This window comes from Hippoglossus stenolepis, chromosome 7, assembly GCF_022539355.2.
Source record: "Hippoglossus stenolepis isolate QCI-W04-F060 chromosome 7, HSTE1.2, whole genome shotgun sequence".
Taxonomy (NCBI): domain Eukaryota; kingdom Metazoa; phylum Chordata; class Actinopteri; order Pleuronectiformes; family Pleuronectidae; genus Hippoglossus; species Hippoglossus stenolepis.
The window spans coordinates 15,960,566-15,983,019 of NC_061489.1; the positions used below are offsets into that span (position 1 = coordinate 15,960,566).

The 22,454-nt window shown below is 41.2% G+C and overlaps 2 protein-coding genes and 3 pseudogenes across 5 annotated transcripts in view; all 5 read right to left on the reverse strand.

Annotated features, from left to right (window-relative positions):
• LOC124852097 (protocadherin gamma-A11-like) overlaps positions 1 to 1,692 on the reverse strand; it is a 4,039-nt gene extending 2,347 nt beyond the window's left edge. The window contains exon 1 of the mRNA XM_047340661.1: positions 7 to 1,692. Within this exon, the coding sequence (XP_047196617.1) occupies positions 7 to 681 (675 nt within the window). The 5' untranslated portion in view covers positions 682 to 1,692. The remainder of the gene's footprint in view (positions 1 to 6) is intronic.
• Positions 1 to 17,113, reverse strand: part of LOC118111996 (protocadherin gamma-A4) — a 268,356-nt gene extending 251,243 nt beyond the window's left edge. For 2 of the 4 annotated variants that reach the window (XM_047340536.1, XM_047340532.1), the window contains exons 1-2: positions 14,730 to 17,113; positions 2,696 to 2,823 (exon numbers count right to left, since the gene is read on the reverse strand). In XM_047340536.1, the coding sequence (XP_047196492.1) occupies positions 2,696 to 2,823; positions 14,730 to 16,986 (2,385 nt within the window). In that variant the 5' untranslated portion in view covers positions 16,987 to 17,113. Of the gene's footprint in view, positions 1 to 2,695; positions 2,824 to 14,601 lie in introns of all 4 variants that reach the window. The other 2 variants (XM_035160947.2, XM_035160928.2) reach the window with 1 other exon arrangement.
• Positions 6,213 to 8,309, reverse strand: LOC124852098 (annotated as a pseudogene).
• On the reverse strand, positions 10,681 to 12,916 carry LOC124852099 (annotated as a pseudogene).
• An 858-nt stretch (positions 17,114 to 17,971) lies between the features above and the next one.
• Positions 17,972 to 20,754, reverse strand: LOC118112696 (annotated as a pseudogene).
• Between the last annotated feature and the right edge of the window lie 1,700 nt (positions 20,755 to 22,454).

Genomic DNA, 22,454 nt, shown 5'->3' on the forward strand with positions numbered 1-22,454 from the left:
CAGCACAGTGACGTGTATAACTACGGTGCCTGATCTCTGAGGAGAGCCACCATCCAAAGCTGTCAGAAGCAGATTCATCTCCTTTTGTTTCTCTCGATCAAGCGTATTCTCCAATACAAGTTCAACCTTGTTATTATCAACAGCGAGAATAAAGTTTTCATTCTTTTGCAGGTTGTACCTCTGAACAGCATTTTGACCTATATCTGCGTCATGGGCCTCCTCGATCGAAAAGCGATTTCCCTTATCTGCCGACTCCCTTATTTCCATTTCAATCAGATTATCATTGAATTGTGGCGAGTTGTCGTTTACGTCTTGAACATGAAGACTCACACGATGAAGCTCCAAAGGATTTTCTAACACCAGATCTACTTTCAGAACACACGACGGTCTCTTTCCACAAAGGTTTTCTCTGTCGATTCTCTCTGTGGTGATCAAATCTCCAGTATTCAAATTAATATCACAGTACCGTTTCCGATTTCCACCAAAGTCAACACGGGTCTGTCGGGAAGATAAGGTTCTGATATCAATACCGAGATCCTTCGCTACATTTCCAATAACAGAACCTCGTTTCATCTCTTCTGGTGAAGAATAACTCAGGTCTCCATAAACGAGGTGCAGCGTTAGAATAAAAGACACGAAGCAGAAGACCGGAGGAAGAGCTTTGAATCCTTTGTCTCCCATCCTGACACAAAACGTGTCCTGAGCGTGCACGACTTGGTGTCCAGTGCAAAAGAATAAAACTGATGGAAAAGGTTTCAATAATCCAGCACTTAATGGCACGACGAAACACGACAAAATATTTCCCAAGGATTTAACTGGCTCTCTGGTAAATTACAAGCGATTCCCACATAGTAGTCCTGGGTGGAGGGGTGTGCGTTAAACGTCTGTCAGTCAACAGCGACACCATCAGTCTCATTTTATCTTTACAGCCGTATAATAGGAAATATTCTTAATTAAAACTAAACTGACCCCAACATTAATTTACCTGCCTCCACGTGACTGGTAAATTATCAGATGAGAAAAGCCACAAAGCAAGTGATAGTAGGAAAGAAAAGAAAAAGATCTCATTGAATACAACCATTTCCATTACGTGCTCAATATGTCGCCAAAAAGACAACTTAAATACCCTGAGTATTGTTTCAGATGAAGAATAATGGCTCCAGCACTGTACAGAGGCAAGGTTCATCACCATGGACAGTGATGGAAGAAGTATAGGCTACTTAGAAGATCTGCTTGAGTAAAAGTACAAATACCACATTATGCAGAGTAACAGTCCTTGATTGAATGTTTTACTCAAAATAGTACAGAAATATTATCAAGGGACCATAATGACAGTATTTGAAGTTCCTGATCTGTGTAAACAAATCCCTTGTGACTGAAAGTCATACAATACTGTGGAAACCACTGTTCAAATCTTTAATAATGCATTAAAAACGTGTTTTCATTTTAAAGTCTTAATCTGAAAAGGAGCAATGGACTAAGGTTGTCAGATAAATGTGGTGCAGTAATAATTGAATTACCTTCTGAATGTGGCAGTGTCTTTATAAGTGTCAGTCAAAACATACAGGAATGAACACTTGACCAAGTAACACTTAAACACCTTGTGCCCCTTAAGTTAAAAACTTATAAGAAAAGAGGAGATCTTTGAAAAATAATTATATCACCACCTGATTGAAAAGGACAACTGATCATCAAAAGTTGTAATATTTTTAATGGGAAGTTATTATTAAACAATGTGTTATAAATATTACTATTATGAATTTGTTGGTTGTTGAGAGTAATAGCAGTATTATTATTAGAATTAGCAGTACTTTAGATAATTATGCTTTTATGTGGTATGTTATTAGTCTACGTTACCAGCGTTGCTTAAGACAAAGACAAACATTTTGCTACCATATGAGCAGCAGTTCAGCACCATGGACAGATACTTTGAGATACTTGTGGCACAAAGAGATCAATATGCTGTATTCTACGTACACAAATGTAGAATAACATAAACGGATTATTCCCTTCTTTCATATGTGTGTACATGCACCAAGGTAAAATCCGTTACAGAAACAGCAGAGGGTCAACAAGTCAGTGACACTTGATGGTCATAGATAAAACATGATGCATGCTGCTGATGGACAAAAACTGCTTGACAACGAACCCTTAGAGGATGATGTTCATCACTTCTTTTTCTAAAGTAATTATGTCACTGCATCACAACTGCATTTTGTTCTGGTATTGACCCACGAAAATCTTCCATGAGGCCAAACTTTTCTACTGCATCAACAACTCTTTGGTGGTGCATGATTTTCTTTTCCTAAAAGCAATATGGATTCATTGAACACAGTCAAAAACCAAGAGATTTGCGAAAAAATAAACTCGATTGAAAATGTGGAATAGCTATCTGTCGGAACAGTTATTAAAAAGATTGCCTTTATGATACGAGAAACAAAAAGTGAATCGATCAAAATACCATGTTGCCAAGAAATGAGAGTAAAATGTCTTTCATAAACAGCTAATTGTGGTTATAGAGTACAGAAGGAAAACAAATATGAATCTTGCTAATGTTGTATAACGATTAATAAAGCAAATATTTCTGTTCAAAGCACTTTGAAATTTGAGAGACAGCTTATGAGTGAAATCAACGACACTAAATAACCCAAAAAACATTACTTTAAAAAAATACACTGATTTGAAAAGCCCCTACCTCTTCAGAGGCCTGCAAGTCTTCAAAAGGATCAGCAAAGTCAGAAGGACTTTTCCTCAGAGTCTGGTCAGCAGGCAGTGTGTTGTCATTGTAAGATGTCACGAACTTAAAGTCACTGGTTCGAGAACCTGTTGTCAGGTAGGCGCTATACCTCGGCACAAGGGTGAAAGTTCCTGTGCCATCAACATCTGCGTAATTAGGGGAGGGAGATAAGCTGGGGGATGGCGACAGCTCCACAAACAACATTCTGGCTTTCCTGTGGACAGCACCTCACACCTGTGATGATGATGATGAAGGTCAGGAAAAAGGCAGGAGACCAGACCAGCGCAATGATCAGGTAGGAGGTCACTTTGAATTCTTCTCATCATAAGAAAATGTCCTTCAGCTCGGCACTCAGCCAAGCATTATCAGAAATAAGTAAATACATGGAGCAGGGGCAGACAGAGAGGGTCACATTCACTACCACAAGGTTCTGTTTCATGCTGTCAGACTCCCAGAAATGTCCCACACAGTCCTGATCTCTCCGCTGTGGACACCACAGTGAAAGTCCCGGATCAGTGGATTTGACTATAAGGATAGGACAGCCAGGCGCTTTGTCCGAGTCCGGGTCCACCGCTGTATCACTTTGGACACCAGGAGAGCCCCGTGTGTGCTTTGGGGACCAGCTCGGCCATGAAGGAGCACCCGGGCGGCACAATATCTGAGGAGAGTTGTCGCTCACATCCGATATGAAGACGCTGACTGTCACGCTGCAAGGAGCGAGGAGAACCGCTGTCTCTGGCCATCACGCGGACTCTAAAGCTGCCCTGAACTGTTCATAATCAAATGACCTCAGCGTGATCACCCCCGTGTCTCCCGTTAACTGACAGATAGGAGACACCGAGGCACCGTCACCTCACCAGGTAACAGAATAAACCACTGTAAATTGCCTTTATCTCCAGTCAAGGCTCTAAAATGGAACATGTGCGGGAGCCAGGTGTTATTTCTTGGTCACATATGCGCTGTAGGACTGTTCCTCAAACACAGGTGGGTTGTCATGATGTCAGCTACAGATAACTGAATGTTTTTAGAGGACAGAGGTGGAGAGCCTCACATGGTAGTGATTGTAATAATAACTGACACTAGTTCACACGGTCCAGTTGTCCTGTGGTCACTAGAGAATAATAGTTTTAATAGACGGAATCAACTTAAAAGGGACATTTTGTTGAATGGAGCAACGAACCTGTCCGCTTGTCTCAGAGTCTCTGTCCTGCACGTTGATGATGCCCACCTCCTGTACCAGGTGAGAGCACAGCCTTCGGCAATGGGATTAGTCAATGATTTTAGATATACAACTGGGGCATTATCATTTACATCAATATCAATCAAAACACTCTGGAGAGTCAGATGAAAGTCCATAACCATCTTTGGCATCAATCCGCATTTCATATTTAGAATTACCTTCCTCAAATCAAGCGGTCCTATGACTTTTTATCTCCATTTTACTGTCTAGGGAAAAACACATTTTTGAAGGCTCTTTTCTGAAACCAGACTAAATTATATGTCACCCTCTACTGATTCCCCATCTGCATCACCGGCACCGATCAGTGACAACAATAGTATCAACGGCAGCGTTTTCAGGTAGACTGGCTTTGTAAACAGTCCGGTCAACACCGGCGCGTTAATACAGAGCATCTAACACAGGCATGGTTCGCAAAGTTCCTGATCTTGTGGACGCCACCGTCAACACGTAATCAGCATGAAATTTAAAAACTGCGTCTTTCACGGTCAAGCTCTTTGTTCACTGTACTTCAACTGACGCTCTAGATCCATCGCCGTCGTCCGAACAGATAAACAAAATGCTCGCTTCCTTTGTAAACTGTATATTTTAACTGTATTTTGTCCGAGTGGTCTGCATCGTGCGCTTCGTTGACACGATATCGAGAGCCCTTTGTCAGTTAACTATTTACTTCCAACTAATTGTAGCCTTGGGAAAAACGGGGGAATTATCATTTACATCCTGATGAGAAGTGAATGCGGTGCAGCTCCAGAGGACTCTAAGACCAATTGAATTTTAGCAAACAAGACAAAACCCTTCTCCCCACAGCTCCCCACAATCTTTTTTCCTATTACAAAATCTCCGTTTAAATCAATGTCGCAGTAGTGCTGGTGGTTTTCCATGAGAGTCAATATTGGGCCTTTCGTAAATAATCTCCAAGTCGTAAATGAGGGTCTTTATGATATTTCCAACAATGGATTCACACCTCATTCCCCGGAACGGAGTAGCTGAGGTCTGCCGGGCAGATGCTGACGCAAAGAGCAAATCCAAGACAAAACTAAGCAGCTGTATTTCCCTTTGAGGTCCATTATTTTTCCAAGACGTTGGTTACAGATTAACAAAATCTAATACTACAGTCCCTGACACACATTACAACGTAATGGTAAAATCAAGATACGTTGCTCCACAGCAAATGGCAGTCACGTCTAGTAATGTTGAAATAATTCTTTTGTCGTGGGTGGAGAAAATATCTTCATATGTGCTAGTGAGCAAGGACGTTCTGAGTTATTTTGGGTAATATTACAAATGAACAAGCTAATGAGGTAGCGGTATGTTCCACAGAAGGCAATGCTTGGTAAGAATGCCATATATTCCAAGGAACTTAACTATTGTAATTGGTTATTTCCTTTGAATAGGTAGCAAGTAGGAAAAACATTCAGCACCATGGAAAGTGTTTGGAATCGTGCCAGGCTTCTGACCGACTTGTCATATCTAACATATCCGTCTCAAAGCATTGATATGACAAACTTTCATCAATCAAAATTAAAAAATTAATGTAGTTACATTTAGCATATGAATGAATTACATGTTATCTAATGTGACAAAGTCATAACATTTTTCAATTTCAAATATCATGAGACCTACACAATATTTTTTGATCTTTCACAATTACTTATCAAAAATGGAAAGTGTTTTTCAGAATATGTGAATCAGACATATACATAAGCAATAGATACATGTAAGAAGAAAGTCCAATGGGCATACTGTGTTATGTTAAGCTAATGTCTTGAAAAGCCTAGTATCTGCATATTCGGTGAGAGAACGGTTCAGTTTTAATCAGTTAAGGGAATTTGAAAACATAATCAAAGGTGGAAATAAACATTTCATCAAATCATGGTTCAAAATGTTGCCCAAGCACAGATTAGATTAGTGAACTATTTTCGAACAAGTACTTTATCTGAATGGAAGCTTTGGTTTACATGATCAGAGTAAAAGAAAAGCTATGCCTAAAAATAAAATGATCTATGTAGATATCGCTTAGTCAAAGATGTGTACAGTAAATAGAATTTGAATATAAAGTATACGGATAAAAAGGACAACTTCCAGCTTTGGTATAAAATGTCTACTTATTGGTTGATGAATAAATGTATGGAATTGGATTTTACATCATGCCATGAATATTTAAATATAAAGAAAAAAGTTAACTCATATTTTCCCTAAAGAGCACTCTCTTGTACAGGAAAAAGCTACGATGAGGCCTCATGATCCAGCTATAACGTTGGCGTGTACACACAAAATTTCAACACAATATACAAGGTTCATTCAAATGCAAGATAATCTATATTTTCAATATCAATCTTAAATGGGCTACATTGAAAATGTACACGGCCTACCTCTGAGAATGATCTGGTGTTCCAAACACATCAGCAAAGTCGGAAGGACTTTTCTCAGAGTCTGGTCAGCAGGCAGTGTGTTGTCATTGTAATATGTCACGAATTTAAAGTCATAGTTCGAGAAACTCTGTTGTCAGGTAGGCGTCATAATTGTAAGTGCTGCGTAAAGTTCCCTAAAATGCCAACACTATAATTAGGAGGGAGATAAGCGCCAGATGGCGACAGCTCCGTCAAACAACAGTCTGGGCTTTCCTTTACACAAACCTCACACCAGGTGGATGATGATGATGAAGGCCAGGAAAGGTGGAGACAGAGACCAACGCACAGATCAGGTAAGAGGTCAGTTTTGAATTCTTCTCATCATAAGAAATGTCCTCTAGCCTGGGCACTTGCAATAAATGCTATCAGGGAATAAGGCAAACAGCATGGAACAGGTGGCAGACAGAGAGGGCTGTCCGGTTATCTTTCACCGCCACAATAGCAAAGTGTCTCTGAGCTTCATGCTGGTCAGATTCAGAAATGTCCCGCCTGTGTCCTGATTCTCTGGCCAGGACACCAATAGTGAAAGTCCCGGATCAGTGTGGATTTGATCATGTGACAGGACAGCCAGGCGTCTCTGTCCAGAGTCCGCGCCCACCGCCATCACTTTTGGATACCAGAGAGCTCGTGTGCAGCTTTGGGGACCAGCTCCTCTATCATGAAGGACAATTTCTCCCAGAAGTGGGGCACAGCATCTGAGGAGAGCTGTCGCTCACATCCGATATGAAGACGCTTGATGGTCACGTTGCTGGCGGAGAGGAGAACCGCTGGTTCTGGCCATCACGCGGACTCTGTAAAGCCCTGAACTGTTCATAATCAAACGACTCACAGCGTGGATCACCCCCGTGTGTCGCATTAACTGATAGATAGGAGGACACCGAGGCACTGCCCACCTACCAGGTAACAGAGAATAACCACGGTACCGTTTTGCCCCAGTCGGGGTCTCGAGCAGTAACGGAACATAAAGTGGAGCCAGGTGTGTTATTTTCGCCCACATATGCGCTGTAGGACTGTCTTCAAACACAGGTGGGTTGTCGTTGATGTCAGCCAGATAATTGAATAAAGTATTTTGAGGAGGACAGAGGCCCTCGCTGGGTGGCAGTGATTGTACATTGTAATCTGACACTAGTTCACGGTCCAGTTGTCCTGTGGTCACCAGAGAATAATAGTTTTTAATCATGAATCCAACTTAAAAGGGACATTTTGCTGAATGGAGCAGCGAACCTTTGGTTACTATCAGAATTCTCATCCTGGCATCGCACGATGCCCTGGCCCTGGTACCAGGTGACACATTCTCAGGTATGGGTTAGTCAGGATTTTAATATAACTGAGATTATTATCAGCATCAGTGATATCTATCATAACTTTAGCGTAAGATGTTAGTCCTAAACCATCTTTAGCTTTCACCCTCATTTCAAAAGAACTCTTTCTTCAAAGTCAATGACACCAGTTACTGTAATTCCTCCCGTTTTAGAATCGATATAGAACATATTTATTTATCGTCGTGACACGTGACCAAATCCGGTGACGTCACATCTCCATCTTCACTCTTCGTCTGCGTCAGTAGCACCGCCGATAATAATCACTACGGTATCAGGAGGAGAGTCTTCAGCAGACTGGCTTCAGCAACGGCCTGACTAAACATCAGCGTTATCATTAGCATCCAGCACAGTGACGTGTGAATAACCACGTGCCTGATCTCTGGAGGAGAGCCAAATTATCCAAAGCTGTCAGAAGCAAATTCATTCCGTTTTGCTTTTCACGATCGAGTTTATTTCTTCCAATACAAGTTCAACCTGTTATCAACAGCGAGAATAAAGTTGTCATTCTTTGCAGGTTGTACCTTCTTTTGAATGAATTTGACCTATATCTGCGTCATGGGCCTCCTCGATTGAGGTTACCTCGTGCCGACTCTCATTTCCATTTCAATCAGACGACTAACTATATAGCTACGCTGCTGACAGCTGAACATGTAAAGACTTACACGATGAAGCTCCAAAGCGATCTTCTAGCACCAGACTTACTTAATAATAACGACTGCTCTTTTTTCCACAGTTATTTTCTCTGTCGATTCCCTTCTGTGGTGATCAAATCTCCAGTATTCAAATTAATATCACAGTACCGTTTCGATTTCACCAAAGTCACGCGGGGTCTTGTCGGAAGATATGTTCTGATATCATCAGAGATCCTTCGCTACATTTCCAATAACAGTGAACCTTGCCTACCCTTCTGGTGCAAGATTAACCTGTGGTCTCCACATAAACGAGAGGCAGCGTTATTGGGTTAGGAAATGAAGCAGAAGACCGGAGGAAGAGGTTTAAACTTTGTCTCCCATCCTGGACACAAAACGTGTCCTGAGTGTGCACGGGATTCGGTGTCCAGTGCAAAAGAATAAAACTGATGGAAAAGGTTTCAATAATCCAGCACTCAATGGCATGACGAACAATTTGCACAAAATATGTCCAAGATTTAACTGGCTCTCCGGGAATTATAAGCGATTCCCACGCCACGTAGTGTCCTGGGTAGGTGTGCATTAAAGTCTGTCAGGCAAACAGACACCATCAGTCTCATTTTATCGTTACAGCCGTATTATAGGAAATTTTCTTCATAAAGACTAATGACCTGATTTTCATTCGCCTGGCTCCACGTGACCGGTAACTTATCTGATGGAGAAAAGCCACAAAGTAAGTGATAGTAGGAATGAAAAGAAAAGATCTTATTGAATAGAAAATCCATTTCAATTACGTGCTCAATATGTCACCAAGAAGACAACTTAAATATCCTGAGTATTGTTTCAGATGAAGAATAATGGCTCCAGCACAGTACAGAGGTTCATCACCATGGACAGTGATGCTTAAAGAAGTATAGGCTACTTAGAGATCTGCTTGAGTAAAAAGTACACATACCACAGTATGCAAAGTACTGTCCCATTGAATGTTTTACCTAAATAAAAATCATTATCAAACAGAGTATACTGAAAGTATATGAAGTTCCTGATCTGTGTAAACAATCCCTTGTGACTGAAAGTCATACAATACTGTGTGGAAACTGTTCAAACTAATAATACATTAAACGTGTAATTTTCATTTTAAAGTCTTAATCTGAAAAGGAGCAAATGGACTAAAGAAGGATAAATGTGGTGCAGTATACAATTTAATTACCTTCTGAATGTGTTATATTTTTATATGCAGTGAGTCAAAACATACAGAATGAACACTTGACCAAGTAATACTTCTAAATACCTTGTGCTTTTAAGCAAAAACTTATAAGAAAAGAAGAGATTCGAAAATAGATCTTATATCACCACCTGATTGAAAAGGACAACTGATCATCAAAAGTTGTAATATTTTAATGAAGTTATATTAAACAATGCGGTATTATAAATATTACTATTATGAATTTGTTGTTGATATAATAGCAGTACATATTAGAATTAGTATATTGATAATTGCTTTATGTGGTATGTTATTAGTTCATTACGACACAGCGGCTAAGTACAAAGACAAACATTTTGCTACCATATGAGCAGTGTCTTAGTGCCTGTGACAGATACTTATAACAGGCATAAAGAGATCAATATGCTGTATTCCCTACGTGACACAAATGTAGACTAACATAAACGATTATTCCTTCTTTCATGTGTACATACCAAGGTAAAATCTGTTACAGAAACAGCAGAGGTTTAACAAGTCAGTGACACTTGGATGGTCATAGATAAAACGTGATGCATGCTGCCAGTTGATGGACAAAAACTGCTGGACAAAGAAATTTCAGAGGATGATGTTCATCACTTTTTTAACTAATTATGTCACTGCATCACAACCGCATTTTGTTCCAAATTTATCCACGAAAATCCATAGGTACAAACTTTTCTACTGCATCAACAACTCTTGGTGGTATGATTTTCTTTTCCTAAAAGCAATATGGATTCATTGAACAAAGTCAAAACCAAGAGATTTGCAAAAAAAAATAAACTCGATTGAAAATGTGAATAGCTTATCTGTTGAAGATATTAAAAGATTCACTATGATACGAGAAACAAAAGAGAATCGATCAAAATACCATGCTGGGCAAGAAGAAACTAGAGAGAGTAAAATGTCTTCATAAAACAGCTAATTGTGGTTATAGAGTACAGAAGGAAAACAATACGAATCTTGCTAATGTTGTACAACGACACAGCTAAATATTTGTCTAAAGCACTTTGGAAATTTGAGAGATGGCTGAGAGGGAAATCAACCATTAACTAAACAAACCTTAAAAATGACATTAAACAAATACAATTGGATTTGAAAGCCTCACCTCTTCAGAGGCCTAGTCTTCAAAAGGATCAACAAAGTCAGAAGGACTTCTTTCCTCAGAGTCTGGTCAGCAGGCAGTGTGTTGTCATTGTAAGATGTCACGAACTTAAAGTCACTGGTTCGAGAACCTGCTGTCAGGTAGGCGTCATATAGTTGTAAGGCTGGGTGTAAAGTTCTAAAGGCCAACATCTGGCGTAATTAGGAGGGAGATACAGCAAGCTGGGGATGGCGACAGCTCCTGTCAAACAACATTCTGGGCTTTCTCCTGCAGACAAACCCTCACACCCAGGATGATGATGATGAAGGTCAGGAAAAAGGTGAGATAGAGACTGCTGCAATGATCAGGTAAGAGGTCAGTTTTGAATTCTTCTCATCATACAGGGAAATGTCCTTCAGCTCGTGGACTCAAGCCAGTTATCAGAAATAAGCAAATACATGGAGCAGGTGGCATGACAGGCTGTCCGTTATCTTTCACCGCCACAATAAGGTTCTGTTTCATGCTGTCAGACTCAGAATGTCCCACAGGCGATTCTCTGCTGTGACACCACAGTGGAAAAGTCCCGGACTGCGGATTTGATCATATGATAGACAGCCAGGCGTTCTGTCCGGAGTCCGCGTCCACCGCGACTACTTTGACACCAGAGTCCCCAGGCAGCTTTGTGACCAGCTCGGTCATGAAGGAGCGAGAACTTCCGGGGCGGGCACATTCGAGGAGAGTTGTCGTTCACATCCGATATGAAGACGGCTGACTGTCACGTTGCCGCTGAGCGAGGAGAACCGCTGTCTCTGGCCATCACGTGGACTTCAAAGCCTCCGAACTGTTCATAATCAAACGACTCATAAAGTGTGATCATCTCGTGTCTCCGTTAATCGATAGATAGGAGGACACCGAGAGGCACCGTTCACCTCTTACCAGGTAACAGAGAATAAACCATCAAAACTCGTTTTGTCTCCAGTCTGGGTCTCGAGCAGTAACGGAACATAAAGTGAGCCAGGCTTGTTATTACTCAGTCACATATGCGCTTGTAGGATCACCCTCAAACACAGGTGGGTTGTCGCGATGTCAGCCACAGATAACTGAACAAGTTTAGAGGAGGACAGAGGGAGAGCCCTCGTCAGTGGCAGCGATTGTGTCGTTGGGACTGACACTAGTTCAATACGGTCCAGTTGGTCCTGTGGCTTACCAGAGAATAATAATAGTTTTAATGGAAGGAACTAACTTAAAAGGACATTTTGTTGAATGGAGCAGCGAACCCGTCTGTTACTCTCGGCCTCTGTCCTGTAGCCGTTAATGAGGATGCCCACCTTGGTAGACATCGTTCTTGTGGTATGGGGTTGGTCAGTGACTTTAAATATATAACCGAGCATTGTCATTCATCGTTAAATATCTATATTGCAACTTTGCGCAAGATGTTAGTCCTAATCATTTTAGCTTTCACCTCACATTTCAAAAGAACCTTTCAAAGTCAATCATACTTGAAGTTACTGTGATTTCTCCTGTTTTAGAATCGATAGGAAAACAAATTTATATCACCCGTAATGACCAAACTGATGTTACGTCTCCACTCACTCTGGGTTCGCGTCATAGCACTGGGATATTAATCACTACAGGTATCAGAGTGAGAGTTTTCAGGCAGACTGGCTTTATAAACGGCCTGGCTAAACACTGGGGCGTTATCATTAGTGCATCCAGCACAGTGACGGGTATAACTACGGTACCTGATCTCTGAGGAGAGCCACCATCCAAAGCCAGAAGCAAATTCATCTCTGGTTTTGCTTTTCACGATCGAGTTTATTCTCCAATACAAGTTCAACCTTGTTATTATCAACATGAAATAAAGTTTTCATTCTTTTGCAGGCTGTACCTCTGAACAGTATTTTTGACCTATATCTGCGTCATGGGCCTCCTGATTGAGTAGCGGTTTCCTTTTCAGCCGACTCGCTTATTTCCGGCTTCAATCAGATTATCGTTGAATTGCGGCGAGTTGTCGTTTACATCTTGAACATGAAGACTCACACGATGAAGCTCCAAAGGATTTTCTAACACCAGATCTACTTTCAGAACACACGACGGTTTCTTTCCACAAAGACTTTCTCTGTCGATTCTCTCCGTGGTGATCAAATCCCCGGTATTCAGATTCATGTCACAGTACCGCTGTTGTGTCCCCTCAAAATCAACACGAGCCTTTCGAGAAGACAAGGTCCTCAGATCAATGCCGAGATCCTTCGCTATATTTCAACAACAGATCCTCGTTTCATCTTCCTGAATAGAATAACCTCAGTCTCCCGCATGAACCACGCTCTGGCAGCTAGAATGAAGGAAACGAAGCAGAAGCCTGACGAAGCGCTGAAAATCCTTTGTCTCCCCATCCTGACACAAAACCTTTCCTTAGCTTGTTAAACGTATCCTTTCCAGTGCGATGAAATAATATCCGTCCGAAAAGATCAATGATGTAACACTTCACAGCAGTGGACACGACCGAATATGATCGGAAATTGAACCGTTACTCAGAAATATCTGCAACTGAAATATTCAGTTGTAGTGGGTGGAGTGGTGAGTGTCCATTTCCCGTCAGTCAACAGCGACACCATGAGTATTTTTATTAATGTTTATACAAATGTGGAATACAATATATTTTCAGATAGTTTTAAACCAAGTTGAGACAATATTCACTCACCTAATATGAACCGTTTGTTTCCGTAAAATCCACACGTACATTTATCACTTTAATTGGCTGAACACGAGGTTTGTACGTTTCACCACAATACAGTGGACCAACGCTACATTTTAGCGCCGATAAATGTTACTTTCGCTCTAGCTTTGAAAGAGTGATTATAGGTTGCATGAGCATATTGATCTCCGGCCGTCCGAAAAACAAATACAAGTTTGAATACATGTGTTAAAGCACTCAATATCAAGACAATGGGCTGTGTCAATCAGGTTTTACAATACTCCAAAGAATTATATTATTATTATTAAAAAAAAACGGAAAGTGTAGCTGACGGGGGAAAAAAATCTCCATTTAAGGTTTTTGCCTGAGCTATCCAGGAGTGTTTCAGCACCAAGGAGAGAGACAGTGACGTCTTACATATCTGGTCGCACTAAGATCCTTGAGGCTCAGTTGATCTAACGAAGGATCTTAGACTCTTCTTATGTGGGTTTCTGACTTTTGTAAAAACTCTTGTTCTCTGACCTGAACATTTTACACCTTGTTCAGGAATAGGCTCGCAGCTGTTTCCATCGCTTGCTGAAAAATGACAGTGATAGGCTGCGTAAAAAACGACCTTTAATGTTTTAACGGAAACTATAAAGCTTGCCAGAAGGGATTGATTCAAAGCTAAAAATAATAATTATGTGACAACTCCAGTCATAGGTAAACTGCTGGTTGACATATATATCTTTTTTTCTTTTAATTACCCCGTGAGGCTTAGTTTGTTTGCTGATTAAGACCAGGTTGAAGCAACTAGTTAGTGGCAAATGATTTACTTGATTAAAAACCGGAACAGCAACAAATACGACATTAGCAGTTTTATAAAATCATTGACCTGAACTACGTCTTAAAGTATGTCAGGAAATCATTCAAATAGTAAATTGATTTCTCCGAGACGGGACTTGGAATAAATAATTTAAGCAAAAGTGCTACTCATATGAGGACAGGTGAGGTGGGGGCAACAGTACTAGAGAACAAGTGACCAATCCGATGATGTTTAAGGAAAATTGTTAATTATATGCAAAAGATTCCTGGAATGATTGACAGACAGTACAGGGGGCAACAGTCAAGGTTCCCTCCAACAACACCACATTCACTTCATCATTGCGGATTCAGAAAAATGTGCTTCAGCGAGACACATAGTAACAGGACTCAATAAACAAGCCAAACGTTTAAATACCAATATCGTACTTTGAACGGTTCCTACCTCTAAAGATGCCCCCAAGTCTTCAAACGGATCAGCAAAGTCAGAAGGACTTTTCCTCAGAGTCTGGTCAGCAGGCAGTGTGTTGTCATTGTAAGATGTCACGAACTTAAAGTCACTGGTTCGAGAACCTGTTGTCAGGTAGGCGTCATAATTGTAAGTGCTGCGTAAAGTTCCTGTGCCATCAACATCTGCGTAATTAGGAGGGAGATAAGCGCTGGGGATGGCGACAGCTCCGTCAAACAACATTCTGGGCTTTCTCCTGCGACAAAACCTCACACCCAGGATGATGATGATGAAGGTCAGGAAAAAGGTGGAGACAGAGACCAGCGCAATGATCAGGTAAGAGGTCAGTTTTGAATTCTTCTCATCATAAGAAATGTCCTTCAGCTCTGGCACCTCAGCCAAGTTATCAGAAATAAGTAAATACATGGAACAGGTGGCAGACAGAGAGGGCTGTCCGTTATCTTTCACCGCCACAATAAGGTTCTGTTTCATGCTGTCAGATTCAGAAATGTCCCGCTGTGTCCTGATCTCTCCGCTGTGGACACCAATAGTGAAAAGTCCCGGATCAGTGGATTTGACTATGTGATAGGACAGCCAGGCGTTCTGTCCGGAGTCCGCGTCCACCGCGATCACTTTGGACACCAGAGAGCCTCCGTGTGCAGCTTTGGGGACCAGCTCGGTCATGAAGGAGTTGCCCTCCGGGGCGGGGTACAGTATCTGAGGAGAGTTGTCGTTCACATCCGATATGAAGACGCTGACGGTCACGTTGCTGCTGAGCGGAGGAGAACCGTTGTCTCTGGCCATCACGTGGACTTTAAAGCTCCTGAACTGTTCATAATCAAACGACCTCACAGCGTGGATCACCCCCGTGTCTCCGTTAACTGATACATAGGAGGACACCGAGGCACCGTTCACCTCACCAGATAACAGAGAATAAACTACTGTGCCGTTTTGTCTCCAGTCGGGGTCTCGAGCAGTAACGGAACATAAAGTGGAGCCAGGTTTGTTATTTTCAGTCACATATGCGCTGTAGGACTGTTCCTCAAACACAGGTGGGTTGTCGTTGATGTCAGCTACAGATAACTGAACAGTTTTAGAGGAGGACAGAGGTGGAGAGCCCTCGTCAGTGGCAGTGATTGTAATGTTGTAATCTGACACTAGTTCACGGTCCAGTTGTCCTGTGGTCACCAGAGAATAATAGTTTTTAATCGAAGGAACTAACTTAAAAGGGACATTTTGTTGAATGGAGCAGCGAACCTGTCTGTTATTCTCAGAGTCTCTGTCCTGCACGTTAATGATGCCCACCTCTGCACCAGGTGACACGTTCTCAGGTATGGGGTTGGTCAGGGATTTTAAATATATAACTGGAGCATTGTCATTCACATCAGTAACATCTATCATAACTTTTGCGTAAGATGTTAGTCCTAAACCATCTTTAGCTTCAACTCTCATTTCAAAATAACTTCTTGTTTCAAAATCAATGACACCAGTTACTCTGATTTCTCCCGTTTTGTGATCAATAGAAAATACATTTACATCGTCGTCAGTCAGGTGACCGAAGTCATACGTCACATCTCCATTCACTCCTTCGTCTGCGTCAGTAGCACTGACATTAATCACTACGGTATCAGGAGGAGAGTTTTCAGGCAGACTGGCTTTATAAACGGCCTGGCTAAACACTGGGGCGTTATCATTAGCATCCAGCACAGTGACGTGTATAACTACGGTACCTGATTTCTGAGGAGAGCCACCATCCAAAGCTGTCAGAAGCAAATTCATCTCTTGTTGTTTCTCTCGATCAAGAGTATTTTCCAATACCAGTTCAACCTTGTTATTATCAACAGCGAGAATAAAGTTGTCATTCTTTTGCAGGTTGTACCTCTGAACAGTATTTTGACCTATATCTGCGTCATGGGCCTCCTCGATTGAGAAGCGGTTTCCTCTGACTGCCGACTCGCTTATTTCCATTTCAATCAACATTTTTTTAAATTTCGGCGAGTTGTCGTTTACATCTTGAACATGAAGACTCACACGATGAAGCTCTAGGGGATTTTCTAACAGCAGGTCTACCACTAACACACACGATGGTTTCTTGCCGCAAAGGCTTTCTCTGTCGATTCTCTCCGTGGTGATCAAATCCCCGGTATTCAGATTCATGTCACAGTACCGCTGTTGTGTCCCCTCAAAATCAACACGAGCCTTTCGAGAAGACAGGGTCCTCAGATCAATGCCGAGATCCTTCCCTATATTTCCAATAACAGATCCTCGTTTCATCTCCTCTTGAATAGAATAACTCAGGTCTCCATGAACTACGTTCAGCATTAGAATGAAGGAAACGAAGCAGAAGCCCGGACGAAGCGCTGGAAATCCTTTGTCTCCCATCCTGACACAAAACCTTTCCTTAGTTTGTTAAACGTATCCTTTCCAGTGCGATGAAATAATATCCGTCCGAAAAGATCAATGATGTAACACTTCACAGCAGTGGACACGACCGAATATGATCGGAAATTGAACCGTTACTCAGAAATATCTGCAACTGAAATATTCAGTTGCAGTGGGTGGAGTGGTGAGTGTCCATTTCCCGTCAGTCAACAGCGACACCATGAGTATTTTTATGAATGTTTATACAAATGTGGAATACAATATATTTTCAGATAGTTTTAAACCAAGTTGAGACAATATTCACTCACCTAATATGAACCGTTTGTTTCCGTAAAAAACACACGTACATTTATCACTTTAATTGGCTGAACGCGAGGTTTGTACGTTTCACCACAATACAGTGGACCAACGCTACATTTTAGCGCCGATAAATGTTACTTTCGCTCTAACTTTGAAAGAGTGATTATAGGTTGCATGAGCATATTGATCTCCGGCCGTCCGAAAAACAAATACAAGTTTGAATACATGTGTTAAAGCACTCAATATCAAGACAATGGGCTGTGTCAATCAGGTTTTAAAATACTCCAAAGAATTATATAATTATTATTATTATTATTATTAAAAAAACGGAAAGTGTAGCTGACGGGGGGAAAAAAATCTCCATTTAAGGTTTTTGCCTGAGCTATCCAGGAGTGTTTCAGCACCAAGGAGAGAGACAGTGACGTCTTACATATCTGGTCGCACTAACATCCTTGAGGCTCAGTTGATCTAACGACAGATCTTAGACTCTTCTTAATGATTTACTTGATTAAAACCGGAAAAGCACCAAATACGACATTAGCAGTTTTATAAAATCATTGACCTGAACTACGTATTAAAGTATGTCAGGAAATCGTTCAAATACTAATTTGATTTCTCCGAGACGGGACTTGGAAAAAACAATTTAAGCAAAAGTGCTACTCATATGAGGACAGGTGAGGTGGGGTCAACAATACTAGAGAACAAGTGACCAATCCGATGATGTTTCAGGAAAATTGTTAATTATATGCAAAAGCTTCCTGGAATGATTTACAGACAGTACAGGCGGCAACAGTCAAGGTTCCCTCCATAACTGTTCCTCCAACAACACCACATTCACTTTATCATTGCAGATTCAGAAAAAACATGTGCTTCAGTAAGACAGAGAGTAAAAGGACTCATTCAAGCCAAACGTCTAAATACTAATATAGTACTTTGAACGGTTCCTACCTCTAAAGATGCCCCCAAGTCTTCAAACGGATCAGCAAAGTCAGAAGGACTTTTCCTCAGAGTCTGGTCAGCAGGCAGTGTGTTGTCATTGTAAGATGTCACGAACTTAAAGTCACTGGTTCTGGAACCTGTAGTCAGGTAGGCGTCATAATTGTAAGTGCTGCGTAAAGTTCCTGTGCCGTCAACATCTGCGTAATTGGAAGGAGATAAGCGCTGGGGATGGCGACAGCTCCGTCAAACAACATTCTGGGCTTTCTCCTGCGACAAAACCTCACACCCAGGATGATGATGATGAAGGTCAGGAAAAGGTGGAGACAGAGACCAGCGCGATGATCAGGTAAGAGGTCAGTTTTGAATTCTTCTCATCATAAGAAATGTCCTTCAGCTCTGGCACCTCAGCCAAGTTATCAGAAATAAGTAAATACATGGAACAGGTGGCAGACAGAGAGGGCTGTCCGTTATCTTTCACCGCCACAATAAGGTTCTGTTTCATGCTGTCAGATTCAGAAATGTCCCGCTGTGTCCTGATCTCTCCGCTGTGGACACCAATAGTGAAAAGTCCCGGATCAGTGGATTTGACTATATGATAGGACAGCCAGGCGTTCTGTCCGGAGTCCGCGTCCACCGCGATCACTTTGGACACCAGAGAGCCTCCGTGTGCAGCTTTGGGGACCAGCTCGGTCATGAAGGAGCCTTCTCCGGGCGGGGTACAGTATCTGAGGAGAGTTGTCGTTCACATCCGATATGAAGACGCTGACGGTCACGTTGCTGCTGAGCGGAGGAGAACCGTTGTCTCTGGCCATCACGTGGACTTTAAAGCTCCTGAACTGTTCATAATCAAACGACCTCACAGCGTGGATCACCCCCGTGTCTCCGTTAACTGATAGATAGGAGGACACCGAGGCACCGTTCACCTCACCAGGTAACAGAGAATAAACCACTGTACCGTTTTGTCTCCAGTCGGGGTCTCGAGCAGTGACGGAACATAAAGTGGAGCCAGGTTTGTTATTTTCAGTCACATATGCGCTGTAGGACTGTTCCTCAAACACAGGTGGGTTGTCGTTGATGTCAGCTACAGATAACTGAACAGTTTTAGAGGAGGACAGAGGTGGAGAGCCCTCGTCAGTGGCAGTGATTGTAATGTTGTAATCTGACACTAGTTCACGGTCCAGTTGTCCTGTGGTCACCAGAGAATAATAGTTTTTAATCGAAGGAACTAACTTAAAAGGGACATTTTGTTGAATGGAGCAGCGAACCTTTTGGTTACTATCAGAATCTTCATCCTGCACGTTAATGATGCCCACCTCTGCACCAGGTGACACATTCTCAGGTATGGGGTTGGTCAGGGATTTTAAATATATAACTGGAGCATTGTCATTCACATCAGTAACATCTATCATAACTTTAGCGTAAGATGTTAGTCCTAAACCATCTTTAGCTTCAACTCTTATTTCAAAAGAACTCCTTTCTTCAAAGTCAATCACACCACTTACTGTAATTTGTCCCGTTTTTGAATCGATAGAAAACACATTTACATCGTCGTCAGTCACGTGACCAAAGTCATACGTCACATCTCCATTCACTCCTTCGTCTGCGTCAGTAGCACTGACATTAATCACTACGGTATCAGGAGGAGAGTTTTCAGGCAGACTGGCTTTATAAACGGCCTGACTAAACACTGGGGCGTTATCATTAGCATCCAGCACAGTGACGTGTATAACTACGGTGCCTGATCTCTGAGGAGAGCCACCATCCAAAGCTGTCAGAAGCAGATTCATCTCTTTTTGATTTCTCTCGATCGAGTTTATTTTCCAATACAAGTTCAACCTTGTTATTATCAACAGCGAGAATAAAGTTTTCATTCTTTTGCAGGTTGTACCTCTGAACAGTATTTTGACCTATATCTGCGTCATGGGCCTCCTCGATTGAGAAGCGGTTTCCCTTTTCAGCCGACTCGCTTATTTCCATTTCGATCAAATTCTTTTTGAATTTTGGCGAGTTGTCGTTTACATCTTGAACATGAAGACTCAGACGATGAAGCTCCAAAGGATTTTCTAGTACCAGATCTACTTTCAGAACACACGACGGTTTCTTGCCACAAAGGCTTTCTCTGTCGATTCTCTCCGTGGTGATCAAATCCCCGTTGTTTAGATTCATGCCACAGTACCGTTTCCGAGTCCCTTCAATATCAACACGGGCCTTTCGGGAAGATAAGGTCCTCAGATCAAAGCCGAGATCCTTCGCTATATTTCCAATAACTGACTCGCGCTTCGTCTCCTCTGGAAAAGAATAACTCAGGTCTCCATAAACGAGGTGCAGCGTTACAATAAAGAAAGCGCAGCAGAAGACAGATCGAAGCGCTGAAAATCCATTGTCTCCCATCCTCGAAAAAATACGTTCGATGTTTGAACAAATGATTTTCCCCGAAGAAATCCACTCTGTTGCAAAGCAGGGTAAATAATCCAATATTTCACAACAGCGAGCACAATGAAAATTTGTCCTGGAAACAAGGGGTTTCTTCCGACTGTATTTGATGCAGTAACGGTGGGTGGAGATGTCTGTACTGCTGTTGTGCTAACCCACAGCGGCACCATGAGTCGCTTTTCACTCTTTACAGCTGCAAGCAACGCGCCGTACTTGTAGAGCCCTAATTACCGATTTTATATATTTTGCAACTATGGACCATGACAGAAACGCATAAACTACAGCTCCAGCATATATTCAATACAGATCTGAACAATAATTTACTGCAATAGCCTTATATGGATTATATCAAATTACAAACAGTGTGTTAAAATATGTTTTGTTAACAATATAAGAGGAGAAACTGATTGATTGGAAGGTCTTTATTTTTGTTACAAAACATTCATGTTTATTAGCCATATCATGAAAGTAGCAATATTCAGACAATGCTTCAGATACTGTTTCTTTTATTTTTTTATTTTTATTTATTTCACCAAAGAAATACAAACACATGTGACATAATATTACCAGTTTTAGTTGATTCAGTTTTAACCTACAAATAAAACCTGTCGAATAACACATACCTCACATAAAACATTAATCATAATTTATATCCATCACATTAGCAAATCTCTAACAAAACTACATTCTCTTACAAAGCATGCTCCCTTATCTCTTAGTAGTCCACTGAACTAAATAGGTATACTCGCAATCTGATAAAAACCTGTTGATTAAGATTAAGCAACAGAAAAAGAGATGTTTGAACATCATCTCTTATTAAAATATTTGTTTCAGTTCCCAGTTTTCTTTAACATTCATATTATTATCATTAGATGCATACTGTGGTGCATTAAAGAGTTTTATATCAGTCTTTTCTTTGACTTCTTCTCTGTAAGTGACAGTAATTGTACTTCAGTTGGTTCCCTACATATATTTTCCCCATTCTTTATGTTTCTGAAAGTAGTGTCGCAATTGTAGGCATATATAAAAATCATGCTGGCAAATTATTTTCCTTAGAAGTTGTTCAAATTACTTCATAGTGTGACCCTTAAAATAATTATTTTGCAATACAGATAATGTTTCTAAAAGAGAAAAGAAATGTCCAGTTGCTCAGGACTAGTTGTTTCAGGACCATGGACAGGGACAACAGGATGATCACTTGGTTTTGAAGGCTCTTCAACAAACTTTCCATCTGAGTTAATGTGTGTCAGTCCCAGGAAGGTAAATGACACCTGTTTCATTTATTTGTAAGTGATATCAGCATAAATTAATCCATAAAATATATCTCATATAAAAATCTTCACCAATCAATCAGCGAGCACAATGGAAATTTGTCGTGAAACAAGGGGTTTCTTCCGACTGTATTTGATGCAGTAACGGTGGGTGGAGATGTCTGTACTGCTGTTGTGCTAACCCACAGCGGCACCATGAGTCGCTTTTCACTCTTTACAGCTGCAAGCAACGCGCCGTACTTGTAGAGCCCTAATTACCGATTTTATATATTTTGCAACTATGGACCATGACAGAAACGCATAAACTACAGCTCCAGCATATATTCAATACAGATCTGAACAATAATTTACTGCAATAGCCTTATATGGATTATATCAAATTACAAACAGTGTGTTAAAATATGTTTTGTTAACAATATAAGAGGAGAAACTGATTGATTGGAAGGTCTTTATTTTTGTTACAAAACATTCATGTTTATTAGCCATATCATGAAAGTAGCAATATTCAGACAATGCTTCAGATAC